Genomic DNA, 23,231 nt, shown 5'->3' on the forward strand with positions numbered 1-23,231 from the left:
ACCGTGCACTGTGGCAAGGGAGAAGGGGGGGGGGACAGAAAGAAGGGAGAGAAAGAGAGAGAGTGAGGCTAGTGTGATCATCATGGTGATACAAGAATGACTTTGCGTTCGTTTTCCTTGCAGTCGAGTAATTTCCATCAAGAGCAGACGAACACCATGTGGTGGGCATAAACATATAGACGTACAAAAATAAACTAAGTGTGAAACGAAATGCCGCTCCGAGAATTGATTGCTTCGACTTGCAGTCCGCATGCGATACTGCGCGAAGACTTGAAGGCAAGCGTGAAAAGATGCGCGAGCTAATTATCACCATGGTCGTGGCGTGGATGGATGAGCGCGCAATTAACTGCTGCTAATTTTCGTTACGTCGTGCGATGGCGCGGTTGAATCACCGAGCTCAACACCAGGCGGCATAGTTTACCGTTGCCTCCACCTGTAAGTTAGTGATACGCATAATTAGACACTTGGTGTAAGTCGACGAGCACCATGAGTATTATAATATGTAGCTGCTTGTGTAATCAGGGTAATGGTTACGCAATCGTTCAGGTGAACTCACTTTTTATTTTTATTTTTTTCTAATGTGACATCCGGAGGAGAACAGGTCAAAGTTTCAGGCGCATACGCCGGAGACGCCAGATGAATTCGAACGTTCATCACCGCTTCAGAGACGGTCACTATACGGACGGCTGACTTCAGACACCGCAGTGTAGCAATCTTGCGGATTTCTATCACTGCAGTGCACGTGCGTGACGCCACGCTCCCGAAATCGCGCTTATAGTTATAGGCTTTTCGCCCTTTAAAGTATTGGTAGCACCATTAACGGTAGTAAAATCGGCGATGATTATGATGATGCTGCTGCTGCTGATGATGATGATTATGATTATGATGACCAGGAGGGGAAGGAGAGACGACGGTACGGTGGTGGGGGAGGGGGGAGGTGATGATAACGAAAGGGGTGACCACGTTAAGTGGTCACTCAGGCTCGGCGCTTCAGCCACTTTCGGTGGCCAACGAGTAAGCGCTTACAGTATCGTAGTCGCATAGTATAAGTGCCGTGCGCCAGCCAGTTGCCCCGCTTGGGATTTCGGCAGCAGCACGTATACAGCGGCGGCGTCGAACGAGACGTCCGCTCGAGAGGAAGGGGGGGGGGGGGGCCGCGCCGCTTCTCACCTGAAGACCACGTTGGCCGGATTGAGGCTGGCCGTGCCGGGCTCGTTGGTGAGAACCTCGGCGCGGAATCCGCGCTCGTCGGCCACGTAGTTGACCCGCCGGCTGCGGCCGTCGGCCGTGCGCAGCGTGTAGAAGCCCGTCACGCGTCCCGTCACGTCCGCCGACTCCGAGCGGCCGTGCGACGAGCCGTCCCGCGGGTCGGTCGCCGTGTAGCTGAACGAGTAGGGCCGCCGGGGGGCAGCCACGGCCACGGGCGCTTCCTCCTGTTTACGGAGGGGTGCGGGGAGGAGGGAAGGAAGGGAACAGCGCGCGACGGTCACAGTGGCACGCGTTTCAAACGACACGGACTGAAAGACACAACACGCAACGCTGTCTTGCAGAGGCTGGTCTTGTTTCCAGTTTTTCACCGCCGTTTACTTCTACCGCTCTACATCGCTATGTAGGCGCGCACAACCAAAATCCGCAGAATCCACAAGCAGATAGCGTGTCTGCTTGTGGTTTCGTCGTCTGGGAATTCATATAACACAGTTCCTGTGAAGGAGTAGGAGGAGGAGAAGAAAACAAAGGGAGAAGGCAGGGATGTTAACCAGAAAATGCGCCTGGTTGGCTACCCTACTCTGGGGGACGGGAAAGAGGGAATGGAAAGATAAGATAGAGAGGCGGGGGGGGGGGGGGACGTGCAGGAAAGCCGCGGTGAGATCACGCACGCGCGCGGAGGGCCTGAGCAAGAATACCTACATTGCAGCGGAGCTGCTTAGCGCAGTACTTGAATCCGAGCTGCTGTGTCTGTGCCTTTCTGAGGAAACTATAGATAACCACCGCTCTTTGCCTTGAATGACAGTAACAACCACGCGGGCTTAAGTGCTTTGGTTATATTTCCTTAGTTAGGTCTGAAGGTAAACATTAACGGTGTTAAAGTTCATAGGAGGCAGTGTGCTTTTACCACTAGCGACAAGCGTCATGTTACACTCGCTGTAAAGTGGCATTTAGTGCCGCCACTTACCTCTGGTGAAGTTTACTTCGATTGAGGTTTAATTTATGCCTGACAAAAGATATTCAGTGCATCTAAATTCGGCCTGATATAGCTATGGTTTAAGGTAAATAGCGTTGGTCAACTATACGATATCTATGTGAAAATGGGCGCTCTTTTAAATGTTAGCATGGCGTTAACTTTCTACCGTTACCGATACCGCCGACTGTGCACGTGCTGTGTAGGACACGCATGCGCACTTTCGAGGAAGCAGTAGCCGATTGTTGCAAAATTATAATGGTATGCTAGAATACTCAAATGACAAACATATCCAGCTACGCCACTGAGCGGGACACCACCATCGGTCGGTCGTCTCGGGTTACTCCGACAGCGCCTTGTAGAATTTTAAAGCAGCATTCAACTCGTACTTCGATGATAGGCGAGCTACGATTGTGATAAAGCTTTATTCAGGTGGATTGGCGAAGAGGTGAAGGGAGGGGGGGGGGGTGTCACAGGCGTTGATGAATCAGGAGATGTCCGCAGGACCAGCTATGAAGACATGCTCCCACGTAGTTAACGGTGAAAGCCATAGTAAGTATAGAGATCTGGGTCATATCGAATTATTGTGGCGAGAACAAAAAGGAATTGCCGGGCCTTGAACAGCGCAGCAGATCCCAGTATTCGGTTCGCTATTCAACGGAAGAAGGAACGACACCTGAGGCAGTACGCATAAGGGTGTTCTGCGTCCCACACTACGAAGTCACTTGAAATAGCACCTGTACTGGTCGCCTCTCATGCCATGCCATTTTGTACTACTGTCAACGCTCTATACGTTCGTGAGTCAGAGATTGCGCATCACTTCGAAACGGAGGGAAAACTTATTCAACTTCGATGAACCGTTCCAGGGGTACTGCGTTCGTTGGAAGTGTCCGTTTCCCTTTCCTTTTCGGGAAGCTGGACGACGCTCTGGACATTTGGGCCCGCGTGACGGGCGTGGCCAGCGGCGGAGGAGGAGGCCAGGCCAAGCCGTCTTTGGCGGACAGGACACAGTCTGTCGTTTGCTCGGTGTCCCCGGCCACAGTTGGCGCAGCGGACCCGGCGCTGGTCGCAGAGCACCACCGGGTGAGGTCCGCCGCATCGCAAGCACCGCTGGTTGAACGGGCAGTGCCTGGAGACGTGGCCCACCCTCTGGCACTCGTAGCACTGCGGCACTTCGGGCCTGTACTCCTCCACTTCGCGGTCGACCGCGTCCAGCGTGACCTGGCGAGGTCGCTGCTCGTGGGGCATGAACACGAGCACGACTCTGTCCGTTGGCTGCGCGTTGTCCTGCGACGACGACGCGGCGGAGGCGGAGGCCTGGCCCTCCCGCGCGCGGGTCTTGACGCGCCGCGCCTGGACGACGCCCTGGGAGCTGAGCCGGTCGGCGACCTCTTCGTCCGTGTACCACTTGGTGACGCCGCGGATGAGGCCCACGTTGTGCTGGTCGCTCCTGGGCACCTGGACGTCGACGGCGACTCCGCAGACCGTCTCGGTCCTCAGTAGTCTCCTGGCGGCGCTCGCGGAGCCGACTTCGACGAGGATACCGCCCCGGGCCGTGAGACGGGAGCTGATCAATCCGTGACCGACTACGTCGCACGTGGCCCTGTGGAACCCGTCCACCGTGAAGGTTTCGATGCCCTGGCGAGACTTTGGCTGCACGAGCATCAGAAGCCCTCTCTGCGGGCGACGATATTGCGTGGTCGAGACGGGACCGTCCGACGACGCCGGAGGGGTCGCTGGTCGAGTGTTTTTTGACACTTGTTCCTTGTAGCGGCCCGTCGTATGTCTGGAAAACAAAGCTCTTCCGCCGCTGCGTTTAGCCGCGGAACTCTGTCGGTGGACTTGATCATAGCTGTTGTACAGGTACGGCAGGTACGGCTTTGCGACTTCCTGACGACCGATTTCTTCTGCCCTGGCGCCGCTGCTCTGAGAATTGAGACCAGTGGGGGCGTCGTTGCACCCCGGGCGGCGGATTAGGCTTCTTGGGCGAAACAACGACATTGGTCAGCATTCGGCCAAGTCCAACACGAGACACAAATTGAAAAAAGCTGCTGTTACGTGCAGCGCGAGCCCTACGATGCGCCGTTGAAGCATTGTTAAGCGTAGATTCTGGAGTGCGCTGCGAAGTGACTCCACGTAAAGAAGTGCGAGTTTGCCCGACCTCCTTGGAACTCTGGGATGTGGATTACCCTTCGCAGTAAAGTTTTCGCAATCCTCTTGCTGAATATGGGAATAGTGAAAAACTCATTTACCAACCAAAGGGTAGTACGGTGTCAGTTGTGGCTGCAACAGCTGACTCCGGCTGAATTCGACGTTTCCTAATCAGATGGCGAGGCATTGTTCAAAGCAAGACATAACGTAGCAGCTACGGACAGCTCTATGTTGCTAGCCGGCTATTCGTCATCATAGCCTCTATTATAGTGTCAGATCTCGCTCCCAACTGGATCGTATTTCAGTGAACCGTGCGAACTTGCCCTTGTTCTTTGGCGGTGCCAATCTCTTCTGATCGGTTGAGACCTCTGACAGACGTTACCTACAGCACTAGTTGCTACAAGTGCATTGTTCACAAATTTCGGATATTATTCCTTAATTGCGCACGCACGGGCGAGCGTGCGGGATACTTTGATGATCTGAGGGGAGGAGGGAAGGCCGAGACAGTGTCTGTGGTCTATTATACTACGCGGTGGGGCGAGAGGAGAGACCGAAAGAAAAAAATGAAGCTGAGAAGGGATGATGCAGCAGCGAAAATCGGCTATGTGCAGTGCATACAATCCACTTTATGCGTAATACTATGACTGCATGATTACTATGACTGCATATTATGACTGCATGATTGTGTGTACGTGGACTGCTTGCTACATGGTTTTCTAAGAAAGCCACTGTTTTCTAACTGCTTTTTTCTCGTCTGCATAAAATGAGCTAGCACAAACACATTGCACATAGGCAAACTATTCGTACCTGCTGGTGCTTTCTGAGAAAGGGATAAAAAATGGTGGCAAGAAAACAATTGGGTGAGCTTACCTCATAAGGTCCTATGATTAGGTACCTTTCTCGGGGGAAGGGAATGAAAGAATACGAGAAGCACATAAGAGGTGAAAAGCATCATACGCGAGAGTATGAAGCATTGTTGAAGCCTATCAAGGAAGTTTGATGACGTCAAGAAGTGCAACTGTGTCCTTTATTCTTCTGAGAGAGAAATGGGAGAGGAAGGTGCGGGAATGAATATCCGGCTGGCTTCCCTGGTAAAGGGGGAGGCTGAATAGTCGGAGAAATGAGAAGAAAAGGAAAGAAAATGCGAGAAAACCAAAGAACTGTCCACCTACACATGGTGAGGCGCCCGACGAGACTTACAGATTGAAGCGCTCACATTCACCATATATGGGACTTTTACATAGCTTTGCGCTTCACCTTTTGATTGTACGCTGCTGTCTAGGTTGCTGAAAAAAAAATAATAGAGAAGAAACCTTTTCTCTTTGAGGTAACCACTGCTCATGCAGGCTCTTGTTTCTGACGGTCCATCGCTTCCAGCGCTCACAATTAAAGATCATCTCTTCCGCTTACTGGCAATAAAACAGCAAAAGCCACGTTAACGGTTGTACACCCGCTGGCGAATTGTACCGTGGGATCGCCTATACGTGTGACATCCCCACTTTTGTTTCTTCTTAATGCCCCAACGAAACAGTTGATTGTGAAAGGTATTGAGAAAACGCGAATCACAGAGTCAATCGCTTATACCTGAGCGTCTTGGATTTGCTCCGGCGGCAGTATCTCGTCCATGTGAGCCGCCAACTCCGCTGCACCCGGAAACGCAAGGTTCCCGGATATTAGGCCCAGCAGCACTGCCATCGTCGCACTCGTTCCTGCCTGCGGTAAGAAAAAAAAACGGTTACTGGACAAGTTATACCAATGGAGTAACGAATCCTATAACGGCATGCCTAGAGCATCCTCGCGCGGACGTAGCTTCAAATGCTAAAGCAACTCGACAACGATCAGACATCGACAGGTTGTGATGCGCGATTCACTGCCGTATCAGAGGCAGATGGTGCAGTCGATTTCGGGTTTCCACAGCATCACTTGTAACGGCGGCGTCGGCGAAGCAGCCCAACCATCAGAAAGCCAGCAGCGTGTTCGTCCTATGGTCAACAGAGGCTGCTTCGCTTACTTTCTCGTAACGTTACGTCGCAACAACGAAATCCAGCGAATTTTACGAGCACTCGGTCACGTTCACTCGGTCCTTTGTTGGAAATTTTCAGCGATTCAATTCCCTTTGGGAGTTCGTGCTGCGATGCTGTTTCCCTGCCTCGCTTGTAGGTGGGCGTTGCTTTCACTGAAACTTATTCTGCTGATTCATTCCTTATAGACACGGTTGGCAGCGCCAGTGCGGTCTTCTGCGGTCGCATTGCTCGCGTTTTCAAACGAAAGTACGCACACATTCTTCAGCATTACCGTGCTCTTGATGACAAAATATTTCTGATACCCAAGGCAACCTATTTTTCACGAAACGTAAGATCCTACACACGTACACTTAGTTAAAAAAATAATCTTGGGTGTCCTTGGCTTCGATCATCAATGCGCAAAGTTACTAAAAAGCTGCTGTCGTTCCTAAACGCAACCGGGCCCTTATTCACTAAAAACTAAAACTTTCCTTACGTAATAGCTTTCCCTGGTTGCACGGTGCTCGGAAACTCGCCAATCTCGATAGCCACCAGCATGGTAACGACACCATCGTGGCGGAGATGGCCTGTCGCGGACTGCACTTACATAAAAAGAACTCTTGCGAATACAGGTGAACTGTGCGACTATCTGCGAATGCCTGCAGTAAAGATTATTAGGCGCAAGCTCTGTTCAAACACCTGCAGTTCTGTTGAACACGCTGTTGCGACAAGCGCTCACCCAGCAAACAATCATAAACCACCTCTCTTCGCTTCCATAAAAATGGTCAGTCGCTCGGCAACCAGTATTCATAACTAACGTCTGATGACTCAGCGACATGCGAGACCTTGGTGCACCAGCCGAAGATTGCCCTCTTCGCTCGTTTGACAGCCTTCTTGTTCTTTCTACTGTGCCTTTGACAGCGTGAAAGAGGGTGGCGGGAAAACAAAAGTTGGCGAGTCGACCCGGCATCTAATTTACTTTCAGCATTCTCGTGCCCACAGCGACAACAGAGCGAGCACGCATTTACACGAGACGAGCCCGAGAAAGACCGCGGCAAGGCGTGCTGCCTCCGCGACCTTCGTACGGACGAAGGCCGCAAAAAGAAAAAAATAATAATAATGCGAGTGATCTACTGTGCGAAACATCGGAGTAAGTGAAATAAAGGCTTCACGCTCATCAACGCCTTCGCCACTTCCGGCTTTGCTGCAGTGCACCGTTTGTAGGCTCGCAAGGTCCGCACCCCCCCCCCTTCCCCGCCTCCCAAACATTAACTCCCCCCCCCCCCTTCCTATCTCTCCTCTACTCCCCACGTTACCCGTCAGGCGACAGCTCACGCCCACTTCTTGTGAAGAGCGAAGCAAATCAAGAACGCGTCTCTCCAAAGATGGAAAGAGCGCGCGCCTACCTCAACACTGCTAGTTGTCAGGCTCGGTTCGAAATGGCTGCGAAAGCGCCAACGCAGAGTGGAACGTTATGAGCCATGGAGGGGAGCTTCGGGCCTTTTCACATTGAACTTCGAAACGCTATCATGAGGCCCTACTTTTCGAATTTGTGTAATTTTCGTATTCGTGTAATAACTAACATGAAATCTAATCTTTGCCTCCCATCGCTGGCATCTCGCAGAACAGTGTCTCGTATTTCCCTATTCCACAAGTTGTACCGTCATCATGCTCAACGAGATCACCTCATCCCCCATCCAATTTATGTATCCCGTCGCATTTATCATCGGCACAAAGTCGGCATTTTGTCATGCGACACTAAAAGTTTTTCGCAATCATTCCTGCCGCGAACCTCGCGTGTCTGGAACCATCTTCCCGCCAAAGTTGTAGGCCTCATTAATTATGAACAGTTCCGTGAAGCCTTAGCTAACATTGTATATACAGGCGCCATTTAAACACTCATGTAACCGACTGTATTTGTCTTCTTCATTCTTTTGTAATTACCACTCCCCCTCTGTAATGCCCTTGGTCCTGAGGGGTATAATAAATGAAATGAAATGAATTAAAGTTAGACACAATGGACACGGCCTTTCGATTTTCTTTCCGAACCTCATCTAACTTTGATGCGAAACGCTTTTATGCATATTACCAGACTACTTTGGGGTATAGATAGGTCCCGTCTCTCACGATGCGCCTACGTGGTCTTTAATGCGGAGCATTTTTTTCCCCTCCTCCTAGCGACTCTGTGGCTCTTGCTAGATCACGTGATAGCCGTCGTTGCCATGCCAACGCCGGTGGCAGTGCGGACGTGCCGTCGTCACGCACCAGGTTACACGGCCACGTTGTGCCACTTTTACGCTACCTCAAACAAAGGCTACATAGCCAGCTATACCCGCAATATGCAATCGCATAATATTGGTCAGCACAATGCGTGGAATGTGGATAACTTCTTTAAACATTAAATGCGGGACATCTTGCGCGACAGCCATCTTTGCTGTTTCCATCCGCACGAAATCATTCGCCATCCTTCGCGGACACTTTGACGCTATAATGAGCACAACCGCGTTGTTCCAAGTTAATACACACTATAAACTAAGGGTTACGGACTGGATTCCAGGGGAAGGGAAGCGTAGCAAGGGGCGGCAGAAAGTTAGGTGGGCGGATGACATTAAGACGTTTGCAGGGACAACATGGCCACAATTAATACATGACCGGGGTAGTTGGAGAAGTATGGGAGAGGCCTTTGCCCTGCAGTGGGCGTAACTAGGCTGATGGTGATGATGATGACAGGTGACACCAGTAGGAACACAAAAAGTGACACCTAGATTAATTTGTTCGTCGTTATACACATTTCGCGTTAGTGTCCGTTCACGACGCCCCTCAAGCATCAGTGAACTCGCGAGCTGAGGCGGAGAACAATTCGTGTGGATGACAGAGAAGACGCTTAAAGCGATTTTCTTTTTTTGCGTCTCAAAGCACGGTGGTTTTCAATGAGCTCTTTACCTTCGTGCATGACGTCAGTGCTCAAAGTTCAGACGTACTCTGTTCAGTAGGTGCCGGTTTCTTTTCTCGAGTATATAACGCACATGCAGCCTCGCTCAAAGCTGTAACCGAGCTGTAACCGCTCAAAGCTGTAACCGAGAACTGTGCACCGTGGCTTAAATTTGAGTACTACATATAAAAAAAATGTTTCTGTAGTACAAGATGAAGTAGAAACGGGCAGTCAGAAAGGTGGCAGCGTGTTGCCTGCAAGGAGGAGTGTTGCTAGCTACAAGCGGATCTAGCCTGTTAAAAAAAAAAAGAGTTAGGTAATTGCTCTGCCAGATAGCCAGTTCACTGTCCTTCACCCTTCCTGCAGCTTTGAGGTGGCCGTGCTGACGGCGCTATAGCCCCTATGACGTGGTGCGCGTGGTGTGATTACTAAACATTAACCCAGCATATATTATGCAGAATTCACACGCAAAAAAAAAAAATCCTGTGGATGACAGGGATGACGCTTAAAGCGAACTTTTTTTTTTTTGTCTCAAAGCATGGCGGTTTTCAATGAGTAAAAAAAAAAAAGACTGTTCCGACACCGGGAATCGAACCCGGGCCTCCTGGGTGAGAGCCAGGTATCCTAACCACTAGACCATGCCGGAGATGACTCCTGCGGCCTCTTCAAGGCATTTTGGCGTTCTGGCCAGTGTGAGAAAGGCGATGATAGCTTTGTGAAAAAATGCTGCAAACGCTAAACGTGATAATGACTCGAAGGGGGAGCGAGTACTTCAGTGCTATCGCATCAGGTGTCCTTCCTGTGCCGAGAATCGAGTTGCGTGTCCTGAACCTCCTTATCTCAGCCCTCCCGCCTCCTCTGATATTCCTCTACGGATTGCTGTTTTGTTACAGAGCTACTCTAATCAGCGACGCAGCCAGGACATATCTGGAAGCTTCTTTTGCTTTCTTGGTTTTTCATTTTTTTTGCGCGGCAGTGGCGAGGGGGGGGAGGGAGGTGTTACATACCAAAACCGCAGTCTGATTATGAGGTTACCAGCTGAAGTTCTTTAACGTGCACCTAAATCTAAGTCACTGGCTCGAAAAGCGATTCGTGCACTAGTGCAGTACTTGAAGTGCACGGGCTTAACAGACCGTTTATAGTGTCCTTGTGTTTGGTGTCCCTCCCACACGTACTCAGTGTTTACTCTTTCCCTTTCTTCCGCTTTCTATTCCCTTTCCCCCACCCCCAGTGTAGGGTAGCAAACCGGATGCTGTTCTGGTTGACCTCCCTGCCTTTCCTACCCGTGTTTTCTCTCTCTAAATATAAGTAGACGAGTGTTTCGGAGGTATCTCCACCTGCTCGTAACATGTTTCTCATCATCCATCTCGCAGGAGTTATCAAAATATTTCGCAGTGTCCCGATACTGCAACATTGTCAGTCATTCGCCCCCCCCCCTCCCCCCCTTCCTTTTAAGGCAGGGCTTTAACTGCGTTTTTTTTTTTCTGCCAACATATACTAACCGAAACTCAGTGACGGACACCAGTCCTGCTACACCGACACGCATACAGACACAGTTCGGGGAGCGCAATAACTGACGCTAATTACACTTCAGTGGAGAGTTAATTTTTTTCGGAGCTCTATCGTGCTCGGTGAATGCGAGGATTCGTGTAGTGCTTCGATCCTTTCACTCGATCTTCGCGGTCACGTAACACACAACGGAAGCGCGCGCCGCCTTCCGCTCCATGGCTTGCATGCAAAGAGCAACCCTGCATACACAGACAGCGAGGACCACGCTTTCCTCCGGGGGGGAAACCGCGCATGCTAATGAAAACGGGGGGAGGGCCTGGTGGCCCACGTCTTACGACGGCACGTATACGGCGCTCGCTGCCAAAAAAAAATAAAATAAAATAAAAAAATGCGCATGGCCGCGTCGCGCATAGCCGGTGACTCAGGCAAAGCTACGCGCGTGTTCTCACTGAACCAGACCACGAGCGATGACGAACGCTTTCGCGCCAGTCCGGGCCACCCACAACCCGCCAAGAAAACGGAAAGGAACGAAAAAGACAGAAATACCAGCGGCGCGATCCCACTACGTGCACCGACGAGACAACGCCAGCGACGGCGCGCGCCACTTTGTCTTGTTGTTGTTGTTCTTTTTGTTCTACTTCTTCTGTCATTTTTCGTGACGCCGTTTGGTATTCCTCTAACCGTGCTCCGTTTCCTAAGCTAGCGCAGCAACTGCCATATGCTAATACCCTCTCTTCTGCAAATTTGTCGGGTGCTGCAGCTCCCCCCCCCCCCCCTAGCTTCGCTTCCACTTCGCGTCTACTATTTCGTTTTGTTCCTCGGTCTTGGCTTCCCCCCGCCGCGTCCGCGGCGTCGGTTGGAGGATGACATATGCAGGAGACAGGCACGTACCCAGGGGGGGGGCCCGGGGGGGCCCGGGCCCCCCCCGAAATCAAGTGGCATACCCCCCCCCCCCCCCTCCCCACCCACGCCACCACTTCTCACACATTCCTAAAGCGCCGCCAGATTAATGTTGAGACTTGGCAGCTGTTCATCGGTCAGCCTTATGCTGCCTTTTTCACTCCTTTTAGATGGCGGTAGTTATCGGCATTTCTTGTAATGTGAAGGACAGTTTTCTCATAGATTCCGCACCCGCGCGATTAACTCGCGATGCGCTCAGCTGTCACCATCTATTCAACCGTCATGCGCATAGCTGTTGCTTTTGTTAGTTCAACCTTCTTTGTTTAGGCTGATCCTGGGACCAGGAGAGGGATGCGGCTGTCACTCAGCTGGTCTGTACTCTCATAGAACGAGTTGCGGCCGGAGAAAACACCAATTGCGTTTAACCTTTCCCTTTGCTTCATTATTTCCTTGAGTTACGGCTCGCCGCGACGCTGGCAGATGCCCGGAACCATATACACGTGATATGGGTTAGATAAGGTGGGAAATAAAATGATGTGAAAGAGCGTCCATCATGAAACCCTGCAATAACCCTTAAAGGGGTGGAGACATCAAAATTTTCGTTCATGCGTTTGTTGATTCAAACGCTGCGTCATGCTTCAGGGAGCACGATACACAAAGCGGGATTCATATATATCCGATAAATAATTTAATAATAGCATTATTATACCGAGCGATTTCGGTTTCGGTTTCTGGGCTCCGGGGGATGCTATATATGACGTCACAGAGGAGGAAACGCAACGTGGCTTGGTCACATGGGCAACAAAAAATAGTGACGTAAAAATATGCTGCGTCGTCTGCTCCCGCAACGCGTGCTCTGCCAGCAGAGGTCAACTGGCGATTCGAAGTGCATGTCACGATTATTATAATTATTGCGAAGAGCGACAACGGTAAGAAAATATTGCGGCTTGTGAGAGTCGGTGATTCATTCCGAAGCGCCGTAAGCTTAGCTTCGAAGTGAACCGGAAAAGGCCTAGCCACGATATCGGCGGCGCCGAACGATCAGAGGCGGTGAAGCTGCCGTCGGTGCACAGAGTGACCACTCCTCGGACGCTGATTGGCCGCTTCGCCGTACGGCTGCCGCACAAATGGGTCCCGGGCCCGTGCTCTCTACAGCTCGGAAATCTCGCCGTTCGCGAGCAAAACCGCCGTCGCACGGGGGCCCACGAACGGCAAACGGCGTGCGGCGAGTTTCCGTGCCGGTAACGTGGACGGGCCTTCACATTGAGAAAGGCCAAGCGAAGGAGAGACCGCTCCGAGCTGCCGAACTATGTGACTATGCGAGGAGAGAAGCGGACAACACCAACGCCGCATATCCTGGTCCCTTTCGGAGTCGGCCGGCTACTGTTTTACACTCAAACGTGCAAAGGCCCGTCGGTGGGCAACTCGCCGCACGCAGTTTGCCATTCGCGGGCCGCCGTGCGGCATTCGTGTTGTCCACTTCTCTCCTCCTGTGTCCGTGCCTGCACGCCTTACCCCTTCTTTGCATTAAGGATTTCTATATGCCTGTAGCTCGGTCATAGTGGAGGCTATGCTCGGCCGCTCGGCTCAGCAGGCTCCGTAATCGGCATTTCATCGCTACTCATCATACGTCACGTTTTTGTGCTGGTGTGCTATGACGTCAATATTTTCGTTCCTCCTCTGTGACGTAGTAGCTGCCGCGCTAGCGATGGGTCTCGACTACGAGAACGAGTTTTTAATGTCTTTTTGGAGCTGAATTAAAATTATTTTGAAACGTTTGCAGCATCCGATACCTCATTCTGGGTGTCCTTGCATACGGAAGCAGCCTACAACATGCTTTTTATAGCCTCAAAATTTGGTGACCCAACCCCTTTAAACCCATAAGCAAGATGACTGTCGCCAGTTACCTCGTCTGTTTTTCCTTAATTGTATAGCACTTCTCGTGCAAAATTGGAAACCGGAAACAAAAATCGCAAGGAGTTGAGAAATTAAGCGATCTACTAAGGGAGAGAGCCAACGCAACAACCAAACTGCAAGCAAAAGCGAATAATAAAAATGTTAACCGTTGTTTATGAGAATATTTATGGACCAACATCTTTTTATTTAAAAAGGAAGTAGAGAAAACGCCGCCGGAAGTGGAGAATAATTACTTGCTTTGAATGACGCTTCTACAGTTATCGGTCGAACCGCCTCACGTAGCCACTTCTCTGCTGTGCATATGTGGGTGTTTTTCTAACCTTTCTATGTGAGCGCAGTACGTCTAGAATCGCAGAGTCCTGCGCTCTACGCGGTTGTATGGGACTGGCGGCCGCACAGCGTTACGCAATTGGCGGAACTGTCAAAACTGATCCACAAGGCGAAAATAACTGATATTCGAAACTATAACATGTGAAAGACTGAAGAAGCCGTAAAAAAATGAACGCAGCCTGAAATCACTAAAAAAGAAACCTGGCATAGGACAAACCATGGTGTATGCACTAAAAGATAAGAGGGATAATATCATAAGCAATCTCGAAGATACAGTAAAAGCAGCGGAAAAATTCTAAGCTGACCTGTATGTACCCAGAGGAGTCACGATACCTCACTTAAAAACAGCAATGAACAGGATACATAAACTCTCCTATAACTAGCGATGAGGTCAGAAGGGCGCTGCAAGACATGAAACGATGAAGAGCGGGAGGAGAAGGTGGAAGAACAGTTCATTTAATCAAAGATGGAGGAGACATAATGCTTTGAAAACTGGCGGCTCTTTATACGAAGTGTATATCGACTGCAAGGGTCCCAGAAAACTGGAAGAATGCAGACATCATACTAATCCACAAAAAGGGAGACGTTAAAGAATTGGAAAATTATAGGACCATTAGCTTGCTCCCACTATTATATAAGATATTTACCAAAATAATCTTCAATAGAATAAGGGCAACACTGGATTTTGTCAACTAAGGGAACAGGCTGGCTTCAGGAAGAGATACCTTACAATGGATCACATCCATGTCATCAATCACGTTATCGTGAAATCTGCAGAGTACAATAAGCCTCTCTATATGTGGCTTATATACATTACGAAAATGCATTTGATTCAGTAGAGATACCAGCAGTCTAGAGGCACTACGTAATCAAGGACTACAGAACGCTTACGTAAAAAGCTTGAAAAATATTGCTACATGCGTGTGGTATTTGTTTGTTTGAACAAGGTGCGTGGGCGCCATCATTCCAGAAAAGAGGAGGAAGAACGAACTGGGCTCGCGCTGTGAATCGAACCGGTCAGCGCTGCAACCGTTGTTGTAAATATAATCTGTAAATAGTTTCTCGTCTTACTGGCTCGTCCTTCGCGTAAGAATATATACAGAGGTTCTACAGCTACTTTAATTCTACACAAGAAAAGCAGGGAGATACCTATAGAGAAATGGGTCAGACAGGGAGACACAATTTCTCCAAAGCTATTCACTGCGTGCTTAGAAGAAGTCAAGCTATTAAACTGGGAAGGCTTAGGAGTAAAGATCGACGGCAAATATCTCAGCAACCTTCGGTTTGCCGATGACATTGTTCTATTCAACAACAACGCAGACGAGTTACAACAAATGAATGGAGACCTTAACAGAGAGAGTGTAAGAGTGGGGTTGAATATTAATATGCAGAAGATGACGATAATGATAAATAGCCGGGCAAAGGAACAAGAGATCAGGATCGCCAGTCGGCCACTAGAGACTGTGAAGGAGTACGTTTACCTAGGTCAATTAATCATACGGAACCCTGATCATGAGAAGGAAATTCACAGAAGAATAAAAATAGGTTGGATCGCATACGGCAGACATTGCCAGCTCCTGACTGGAAGCTTACCATTATTATTGAAAAGTAAGGTGTGCAATCAGTGCATTTTGCCAGTGCTGACACATGGGGCAGAGACTTGAGAATGAGTTAAGGACCGCGCAAAGAGCGATCGAACGAAGATTGCTAGGCATAACGTTAAGAGAGAGAAAGAGAGCGGTTTGGATCAGAGAGCGAACGGGTATAGACAATATTATAATTGACATCAAAAGGAAAAAATGTAGCTGGGCAGGTCATGTAATGCGCCGGTTAGATAACCGTTGGACCATTAGGGTTACAGAATGGGTACCAAGAGAAGGAAAACGCAATCGAGGACGACAAAACACTAAGTGGAGCGATGAAATTAGGAAATTCGCGGGTGCTAGTTGAAATCGGTTGGCACAGGACAGGGGTAAATGGAGATCGCAGGGAGAGGCCTTCGTCCTGCAGTAAACCCAAAACAGGATGATGATGATGATGATGATGATGATGATGATGATGATGATGATGATGATGATGGAGGTGGTGGGCCCCCCCCGAAAAAAAATCCTGGGTACGTGCCTGGCAGGAGACCTTCGGGGGGGCCGCGTTGGTGAGGCACTTCTCCAGCGCCTGCAGGGGTTCCAGGCGCGAGCACGCACAACCACATGGCGCGGCGCGCGGTGTTTACGAGCGTCATCGCGCGCCTCCGTCGCGCCGCAGCACTGCTGCGAGTGTCCAGCTGGAGCCCTCGCATTTGTGGGGCGTCCGCCTCTCGAGAAACCCCCAGTTGTTTACGAGGCGCCCTAGCTGTCAGCTCGACTACACATTGTGAAGGGATTAGAATAATCCGACGCAGTCAATTTTTTGTTTTTGTTTTCTCCAGTGACCTCTCTCTATTGCCAGGTTTGCCCGCGTGCCCCGCGGACGATGAGCGGCGAATATTGAGTGCACGGCCCCGGATGGAGGCGAGGCGTGGGTGCGATGTGTGGTGAGCAAATGTCGATTTTGTTTAGCAGTGGCCGTCAGCGCTTCTGCTGGGGAGGGGGAATGGCTCACTGGTCCTTATGCTGCACTTGAGAGACTCGAAGGCGTTATCGTTGGCGCATGCCTCTCATTCAATTATAGACCGGTGACTTCCGCACGAAAGTCCTCCTCGTAATCTATCTATCTATCTATCTATCTATCTATCTATCTATCTATCTATCTATCTATCTATCTATCTATCTATCTATCTATCTATCTATCTATCTATCTATCTATCTATCTATCTATCTATCTATCTATCTATCTATCTATCTATCTATCTATCTATCTATCTATCTATCTATCTATCTATCTATCTATCTATCTATCTATCTATCTATCTATCTATCTATCTATCTATCTATCTATCTATCTATCTATCTATCTATCTATCTATCTATCTATCTATCTATGTTTCTACCTTGTTCCTTCTGTTGGAATCGGGATCGGCCCATATATGCCTCTGATTGCAATGCCCCTGTGATCCTCCCGTGGTGCAATCCGCATAACTTAAAATCCTAGCGAGGACGCATATCGTACAGTCGTTGGTATCAGAATAGGCTCGCCGGAGCCTTTAACACCGCCTTTCGCGATGGGCCATTCTCAAAACGTGTTAGCGCTTTGGATTTTGGGCTGGCCAGACAGATCCTTGCGATAGTAAGAGCCGCGCGAGGGTCCCGTTGCAGTCTTGTTCTTTGCAGTCCTCGTCTGCATATTTTATACGCTCTAATTAACCTACGACGTAATGATAACGATAAACTGATTGATTTATCGCGTTAAAATGACGAATTTCCTCGCACCCTCTGCATGCGCAGCCTGGAATTGAGGACTGCAAACCCCAACGCGGCTGCGATAACATTCGCAGTGCACTTATCAGTATATCAGTGCACTGATAACAGTGCACTTGTCAGTATGACCGTTCCGACGAGGACGTAAGGCTTTCCGCTGGAATCATAGCCTGTCTGATGGCTGTGTGAATTACTGAGCTACGAAGTATTGGGAGTCAATTTATCGAGACATGGCGACTTCCAAGAGACTTGTCTAAGAGAGCTTCATGCGTTGTTGCGTTATTAACTGGCGCACTCAAAAAGTTGTTGGCTTTTTCGTTTTCTCGCTCTTACTTTCCTATTTCCTCCCCTCCTTCCTATCTTCCATTTCTGTGTTGCTGCCACCTCCCTTCAGAAGAGCAGGCAGGCGTTGTGCCCCTTCCGGTGGCAGTTGCCAACCTGCTCCTCGTTTTCCCTTTCCTGTTACCTGTGTATATGTGCATATGTGTTCAAAACAAATAATAATAATAATAAATAATTAGAAGGTGCATCCAACTATGCAAAATGAAGTACAAAACATCATCGTGCGCACATGCAGGCCAATCATTATTAAGTTTTACGGAATCTTCAAAAGATCGCCTGTACTAGGATAGCATAATTCTTGTCCTTGAGCAGTGTGCTATACGAAGAGGCGGACATTACTAGCATGAGAAATAGAAACGCATATTCACCTAATTAACAAACACCAGTTTCGAGATATTATTTTCCAAAGTGTGGCACGAAATACATGGGCATTCCAGTTACTTCCGTGCTTCAATGCATAAAATAGCGTTTTGTTAAAGAAGTAAGTGGAACATCAGCACATTATTACGGTGAGTCTGATAGCGCGTCTTTCCAAACTGGTGTCGTTCTGGAAATTAATTCCCAGTGAATACGCCTTGCAAACTCACCGGCTACAATTGGTAAGTTTCCATATGTGCCGTAATGTGATCAATTACGAAGTGAGTTTGGTTAATTACTTAAATTATGTGTTTCGATTTACCGTACAAGCAACGCTCGCCTCTCCGAATAATAATACAGCTCAGGTATACAGCCCAAGACTCTTCGAAGTCAGGAGAGCCGTATAAATCCGCACTCTTAACCAAAGCATATGGAGCGCTTCGTTAAGGTATCGAAAGAAAAAGAAATTAAAGCTTGATGTTGTTTTGGAGGAGAAGGCATGGGACATGTAGGCTTTCTGAATCTAGTGATTCTTGGGAAGCAGACCCGGTTCTACATATAAACTCAGTGCCCTTCCATTCTGTGAAGATGGATAATCAGTGAAGCTCTGTATGTGGGCCCCTCAATACTACACCTCCGCCGCGGGTAGGCCCGGCATTGCACTGTCCTCGGAATCGGCGCACGTATGGGGAGTGCTTAACGCCTTCTTCACCTCCGCAGCGGGTAAGCCCATGCAATGCACTATCCTCGGGATCGGCGAACGTATGGGGAGTTTTGCGTCTGCACACGGACATCATCCTGAGGCAACTAGCCCTTAACATCTTCGCTGTGAAAAAAAGCATGTGCTCTTGTCTGTGTAACCTCGGCGTTCCAACGAAATGTGTCCCACGATTTCCAGCGCACCAGAGTTAACATGGTAGGGGTTGGCGGTCCAGTCCAAGACGGCACAGGCATACCTATCGGTGTCTCTCTCTCTTTTGTCGAGGCTATTCGCACGGGCACCCGACATCGTTCCTCGATTTAAAAAATGCCAGCAACTCTACCAACCTTCATGTCGAATCTCGGCGCGTCGTCTTGGCGGAGTTGAGGTATGGGCTGATCACGAATCCTGCTGGCTCGACGTTCAGAGCACACGGGTAAGACACGAGCGGAGTGTCAGCGACGCAACCACATATGATAGAGCTCCACGGAAGATGTCGGGGAGCCCCTTATATACGACGGGGCGAAGTCGCGCCATCCCCTCGTACGACATAGCTATGCCAACGCCGGAGACACATCAAAGGAGAGGCTGGGGGTGGGGTGGGAGGGGGGGGGGCTGTTTCATTCAGGTGGCGGTCGGACCCCGGGGTTGGGCGAGTGAGCCAACACCGACGGCGGGGTTAGCGCCGTTCAAAGGCGAGGAGCGTTGCAATGCGGGCGACTGAGGGGCTAATGAGTCCGCAAAGGTGGCCCCGTTGCGACAGGAGTACCGGGCGCGCGGTCTCCTGCGTCTTACACCCCCCCCCCCCCCCCCGGTGGCATGCCCCCTAACGAGATCGTCGAGGCGCCACAAAAGGGAAGGTCAGTCGAGACGCCGCCGCGTCTGTCGTGTTGGTGGTCGTCACCCTGCGGCGTATACTTCGGGTGCCCTCCGCAGCCCGGTGGCTATACGGTCAGCGAAGATGCTTCGGCAGCTCCGAAGGAAAGCGCGGAGTTTTTGTCGCCTTCTGAGACGACCGCGGTGTCGAAAGCTTGCGCGGTGGCGTGAAGGTGGGACCTTCTCTCCGACACCTCCCACGTGTGTGTATAGGGAGCATAGTCGTCGCCACCCTTAAAGAGCCACAGGGTGTCCGAGCGAAGCGGGTTAGACGGCCGTGACGGCCGGTCGCATGGTTCAACCTGCTTTACGTGGTGGACAAAATTCAGTTTTCGAGAGAGAGAGAAAGAGAGAGAGAGGAGGAAAGACAGGGAGGTTAGCCAGTGTAAGTACCGGCTGGCTACCCTGTGCTGGGGAAAGGGGTAAAGGGAATAAAAGGGGAAAGAAGAAGAAGAGAAAAAAAAATAAGCAAATTCACGCAGTAACGCGATACTACGCGATACAACACTCAAAGGCGATCGCACAATTCGCATGCCCTTAAAAACTTCAGCAAAGCCCTTAAGGCCTTGAGTGCCGAAGCCCGTCTGAACCAGTGTCCTAGAGCTTTCTCCTCTGTAAAGGGGCGATTGTCCAGTTTTTCGAGCGTGGTTACGAGCACTGTTCTTGGCACTTTGTAGCTGGGACAGTCACAAAGGAGGTGCTCAATCGTCTCCTCTGTTGTGCCATCACCACAAGCCCGGATTCCGAATCTGCAAGATGCAGAATCTATCCTGCGAGCGCCCTAATTCTCCCTTCACAAGTCAAGATGCTGAGCCGTCAGGCAGCGGGATCCTGCGGGAGAAGCCTCGGCGAGCCGCATGTTTGGACGTGTCCGCGTGTGCCAGACAGCCCGGCGCCGCACCTCCCTTTGCCTGGAGGTCACCGCGCGCGCGAACTTTGAACCGGGTGGCCAGCGCGGTCGCTGGTTGGACCCCTCGGACGACCGTCGTGTGCTGACTTTGTATTGGGCCGTTTGAGTGACAATGGTTCCTCGGGGATTATAAAAGACGCGACACGCCGCCTGAAAAACAGGATCCGCCGACCCACCGGGAGACAGTGTCGCTCCCGACTGGGGTGAGATGTGTCACGCGTTTTCGCCGGACGTCGTCGTGCGAGAACAGTCGCGTTTGTAGTGAGCACTCGGCCCCAGTGCCGACCCGTTCATGTCCTGTATGATAACCTGTATATAATGTATAAAGTCCCTTTTGTTATTCTCATCGACGCCAGGCTCGGAGTCTTCGCTACCAACGCTCTGTCACGAAACGGGTGACGAGCGCTACGGGACCACAAAGCCGTAATCGTGGTGCAGCGGTGCAAGTTCGTAACACTGGGTGGCAGCTACGGGATTGACCGGCATCAGCTACCTCGGCGCGGTGAGTGCCTGAAGTTTACCTCAAACACCAGACTTTCTCTGACACAGGTTATAGTAGCTTAGGGAAGGATTTGGTGTTGCATTGTGATAACCTTGAGTGTTTCAAGCCTAGTAAGAGTGTTTTGGAAACCAGGGGATGCTGAGGGGGTAAACAGGGCAGTGTGTGAAATACTTGCATATGTCTTACTAGTAGTGTTATAGTAGCGTACGGCAGGTATATTCAAAAAGGGTAAACAGCAGGAGGACAGTGTGAACGATGGAGAAGTACAAGGTGAAGGAACTTCTCGAAATTTGTGAGGAGTTGGGCATTGAGTTGGGCTCAACTAAAAGAAAGAATGCGATCCTTGAGGTCATGAGGACTGGGGACGTAACGGCTGAGGAAGCCGCAGAGGCCTTGGCGGGTATCAATGAACGTCGCGACGAGGAAAGGGAGGAAAGGAGAGAAAAGGAACGTCGCGAGGAGGAAAGAGAGGATAGGAGAGAGAGGGAACGGCGCGAGCATGAGCTTAAAATGAAAGAGTTGGAGATCCGAAATAACTCGCCGGCGCCTGGTCTCACTTCTAATGTTCCTAGAATACGCGATCAACTTCCACCCTTTGTCGTCGGAGAGGATATGGCCAAATACCTCGTGAAATTTGAGCACGTGTGCGAACGGAATAGCATTGAGCGATCCCTCTGGGCACAGAATCTGTTAGCCTTGCTTCCTGGGGAGGCATCAGACGTAATAACTTGCTTATCGAAAGAGGCGTTTGAGAGCTACAGTGATGTGAAGGAAGCGCTACTGCGGAAGTACAAATTGTCGCCCGAAGCTTTCCGGCAGAGGTTCCGGTATGCAAAAAAGGGTAAGGAGTCGAATGTTGACTTCGCGTTTCGTCTAAAAGCCGACCTGGTGGAATGGCTGAAGGGCGAAGAGGTTTACGACGACCGCGACAAAATTGTCGAATACATCGCGTTGGAGCAGTTCTACCGTTGCATTGATGAGGATGTCCGGCTCTGGCTGCAAGATAGGCTAAAGGAGGTTAAGCTAAACAAGGCAGCAGAGTTAGCGGAAGAGTATTACACCCGCCGCAGCTTACACAGCAAGGCAGTGCGTGTAGAAAAAGCAGATAGAAGAGATGGGTTTTACGGGAAGCCCGACGAACGGAAGGAAATCACGCGTCGCGAGTTTCGGGACGACGAGTCCCTTCCCAAAGAAACTGTAAGGGAAGGACAGAATGCATCTCAGAATGATGACGATGGTCCGAAACAGCGAAACGAAATGACGCGTTCTTTTGAAAAACGGAAACCGTTAACCTGCTGCAATTGCAAAAAGCAAGGGCACATCGCTGCAAGCTGCCCAGAGAGAATTGCTTTTGCAACGATACAGGAAACTCACAAAAACATACGTCTATTGGAGCCCTATGTGCAGGAAATTAAGGTAAACGGCAAGAAGTGCCGAGCACTGCGGGACTCTGCAGCAACTATGGACGTGGTTCACCCGTCTTTCGTCTCCTCGAGTGATTTTACGGGAGAGTGCGTTAGGATACGGCAAGTGGCCGAGAAGGAGAGTGTCTGTTTACCGATCGCAACGGTTATCATTGAAGGAGAGTTTGGGAAACTTAACACCGAAGCCGCTGTGTCAGCCGCCCTCCCGGAGCAATTTTCCTACCTCTTCTCAAATAGCTCGGAGCAGCTGCTGAGGGATCAGGGCAAATCATTCTTTGCCGACGTGGCGTACATGGCCCCCACGCGATCCAAAGCGCGCCCGCTGTCGAGGGAACTTGACTTTGCGTCGGTGAGCGAAAGGCGGTGCGGCACACGGACTGATCAAGGTAACTTGAGTGGCGAGCAGTCACGGGAGAGGCAGAGCTCGGACGCTGGCCTAGACGAGCGGGTCCTGGAAGTGAGTGGGAGTGACGCGTGCAGTGCTAGCCGCGATATAGACTCGACGCCGCAATTAGGCGACGCGGGCTCCACACTCGCTCCGGTTTCCGCCAGCCGGCAGGAGCAGGCTGCAGTTGAAAGAGAAAGTCTGATTCGCGAGCAACAGGAAGACTGTTCATTAGCCGATCTGAGGAAGAGCGTCAAACGGGGAGTGAAAAAAAAGAGGGTTTCATTTGGCAAAGAATCTGGCTTATTGTACCGCCGCTACACGGATAAGCAGGGTCGCAAATATAAGCAGCTTCGGATTCCGCGAAAATATCGCCGGGAAAAATGAATGACCTCATTTGCTTCCTCAGTGGTATGTTTTCGGTCCAAGTGATTTCAAGGGGACCATTCCACTTGTAATTA

The 23,231-nt window shown here is 50.4% G+C and overlaps 1 protein-coding gene and 1 non-coding gene across 2 annotated transcripts in view; both read right to left on the bottom strand.

Moving 5' to 3' along the window:
• The window catches only part of LOC135911618 (adult-specific rigid cuticular protein 15.7-like), a 112,936-nt gene that overhangs the window by 30,171 nt on the left and 59,534 nt on the right, over positions 1–23,231 (bottom strand). Inside the window, exons 3-4 of the mRNA XM_065443946.1 lie at positions 5,915–6,043; positions 1,171–1,433 (exon numbers count right to left, since the gene is read on the bottom strand). Coding sequence (XP_065300018.1) covers positions 1,171–1,433; positions 5,915–6,043 — 392 coding nt within the window. The remainder of the gene's footprint in view (positions 1–1,170; positions 1,434–5,914; positions 6,044–23,231) is intronic.
• Positions 9,840–9,911, bottom strand: TRNAE-CUC (transfer RNA glutamic acid (anticodon CUC)). The gene has a single exon. It is a non-coding gene; the product is annotated as a tRNA-Glu (tRNA).

The sequence above is a fragment of the Dermacentor albipictus genome, chromosome 5 (genome assembly GCF_038994185.2).
Source record: "Dermacentor albipictus isolate Rhodes 1998 colony chromosome 5, USDA_Dalb.pri_finalv2, whole genome shotgun sequence".
Classification (NCBI taxonomy): Eukaryota; Metazoa; Arthropoda; class Arachnida; order Ixodida; family Ixodidae; genus Dermacentor; species Dermacentor albipictus.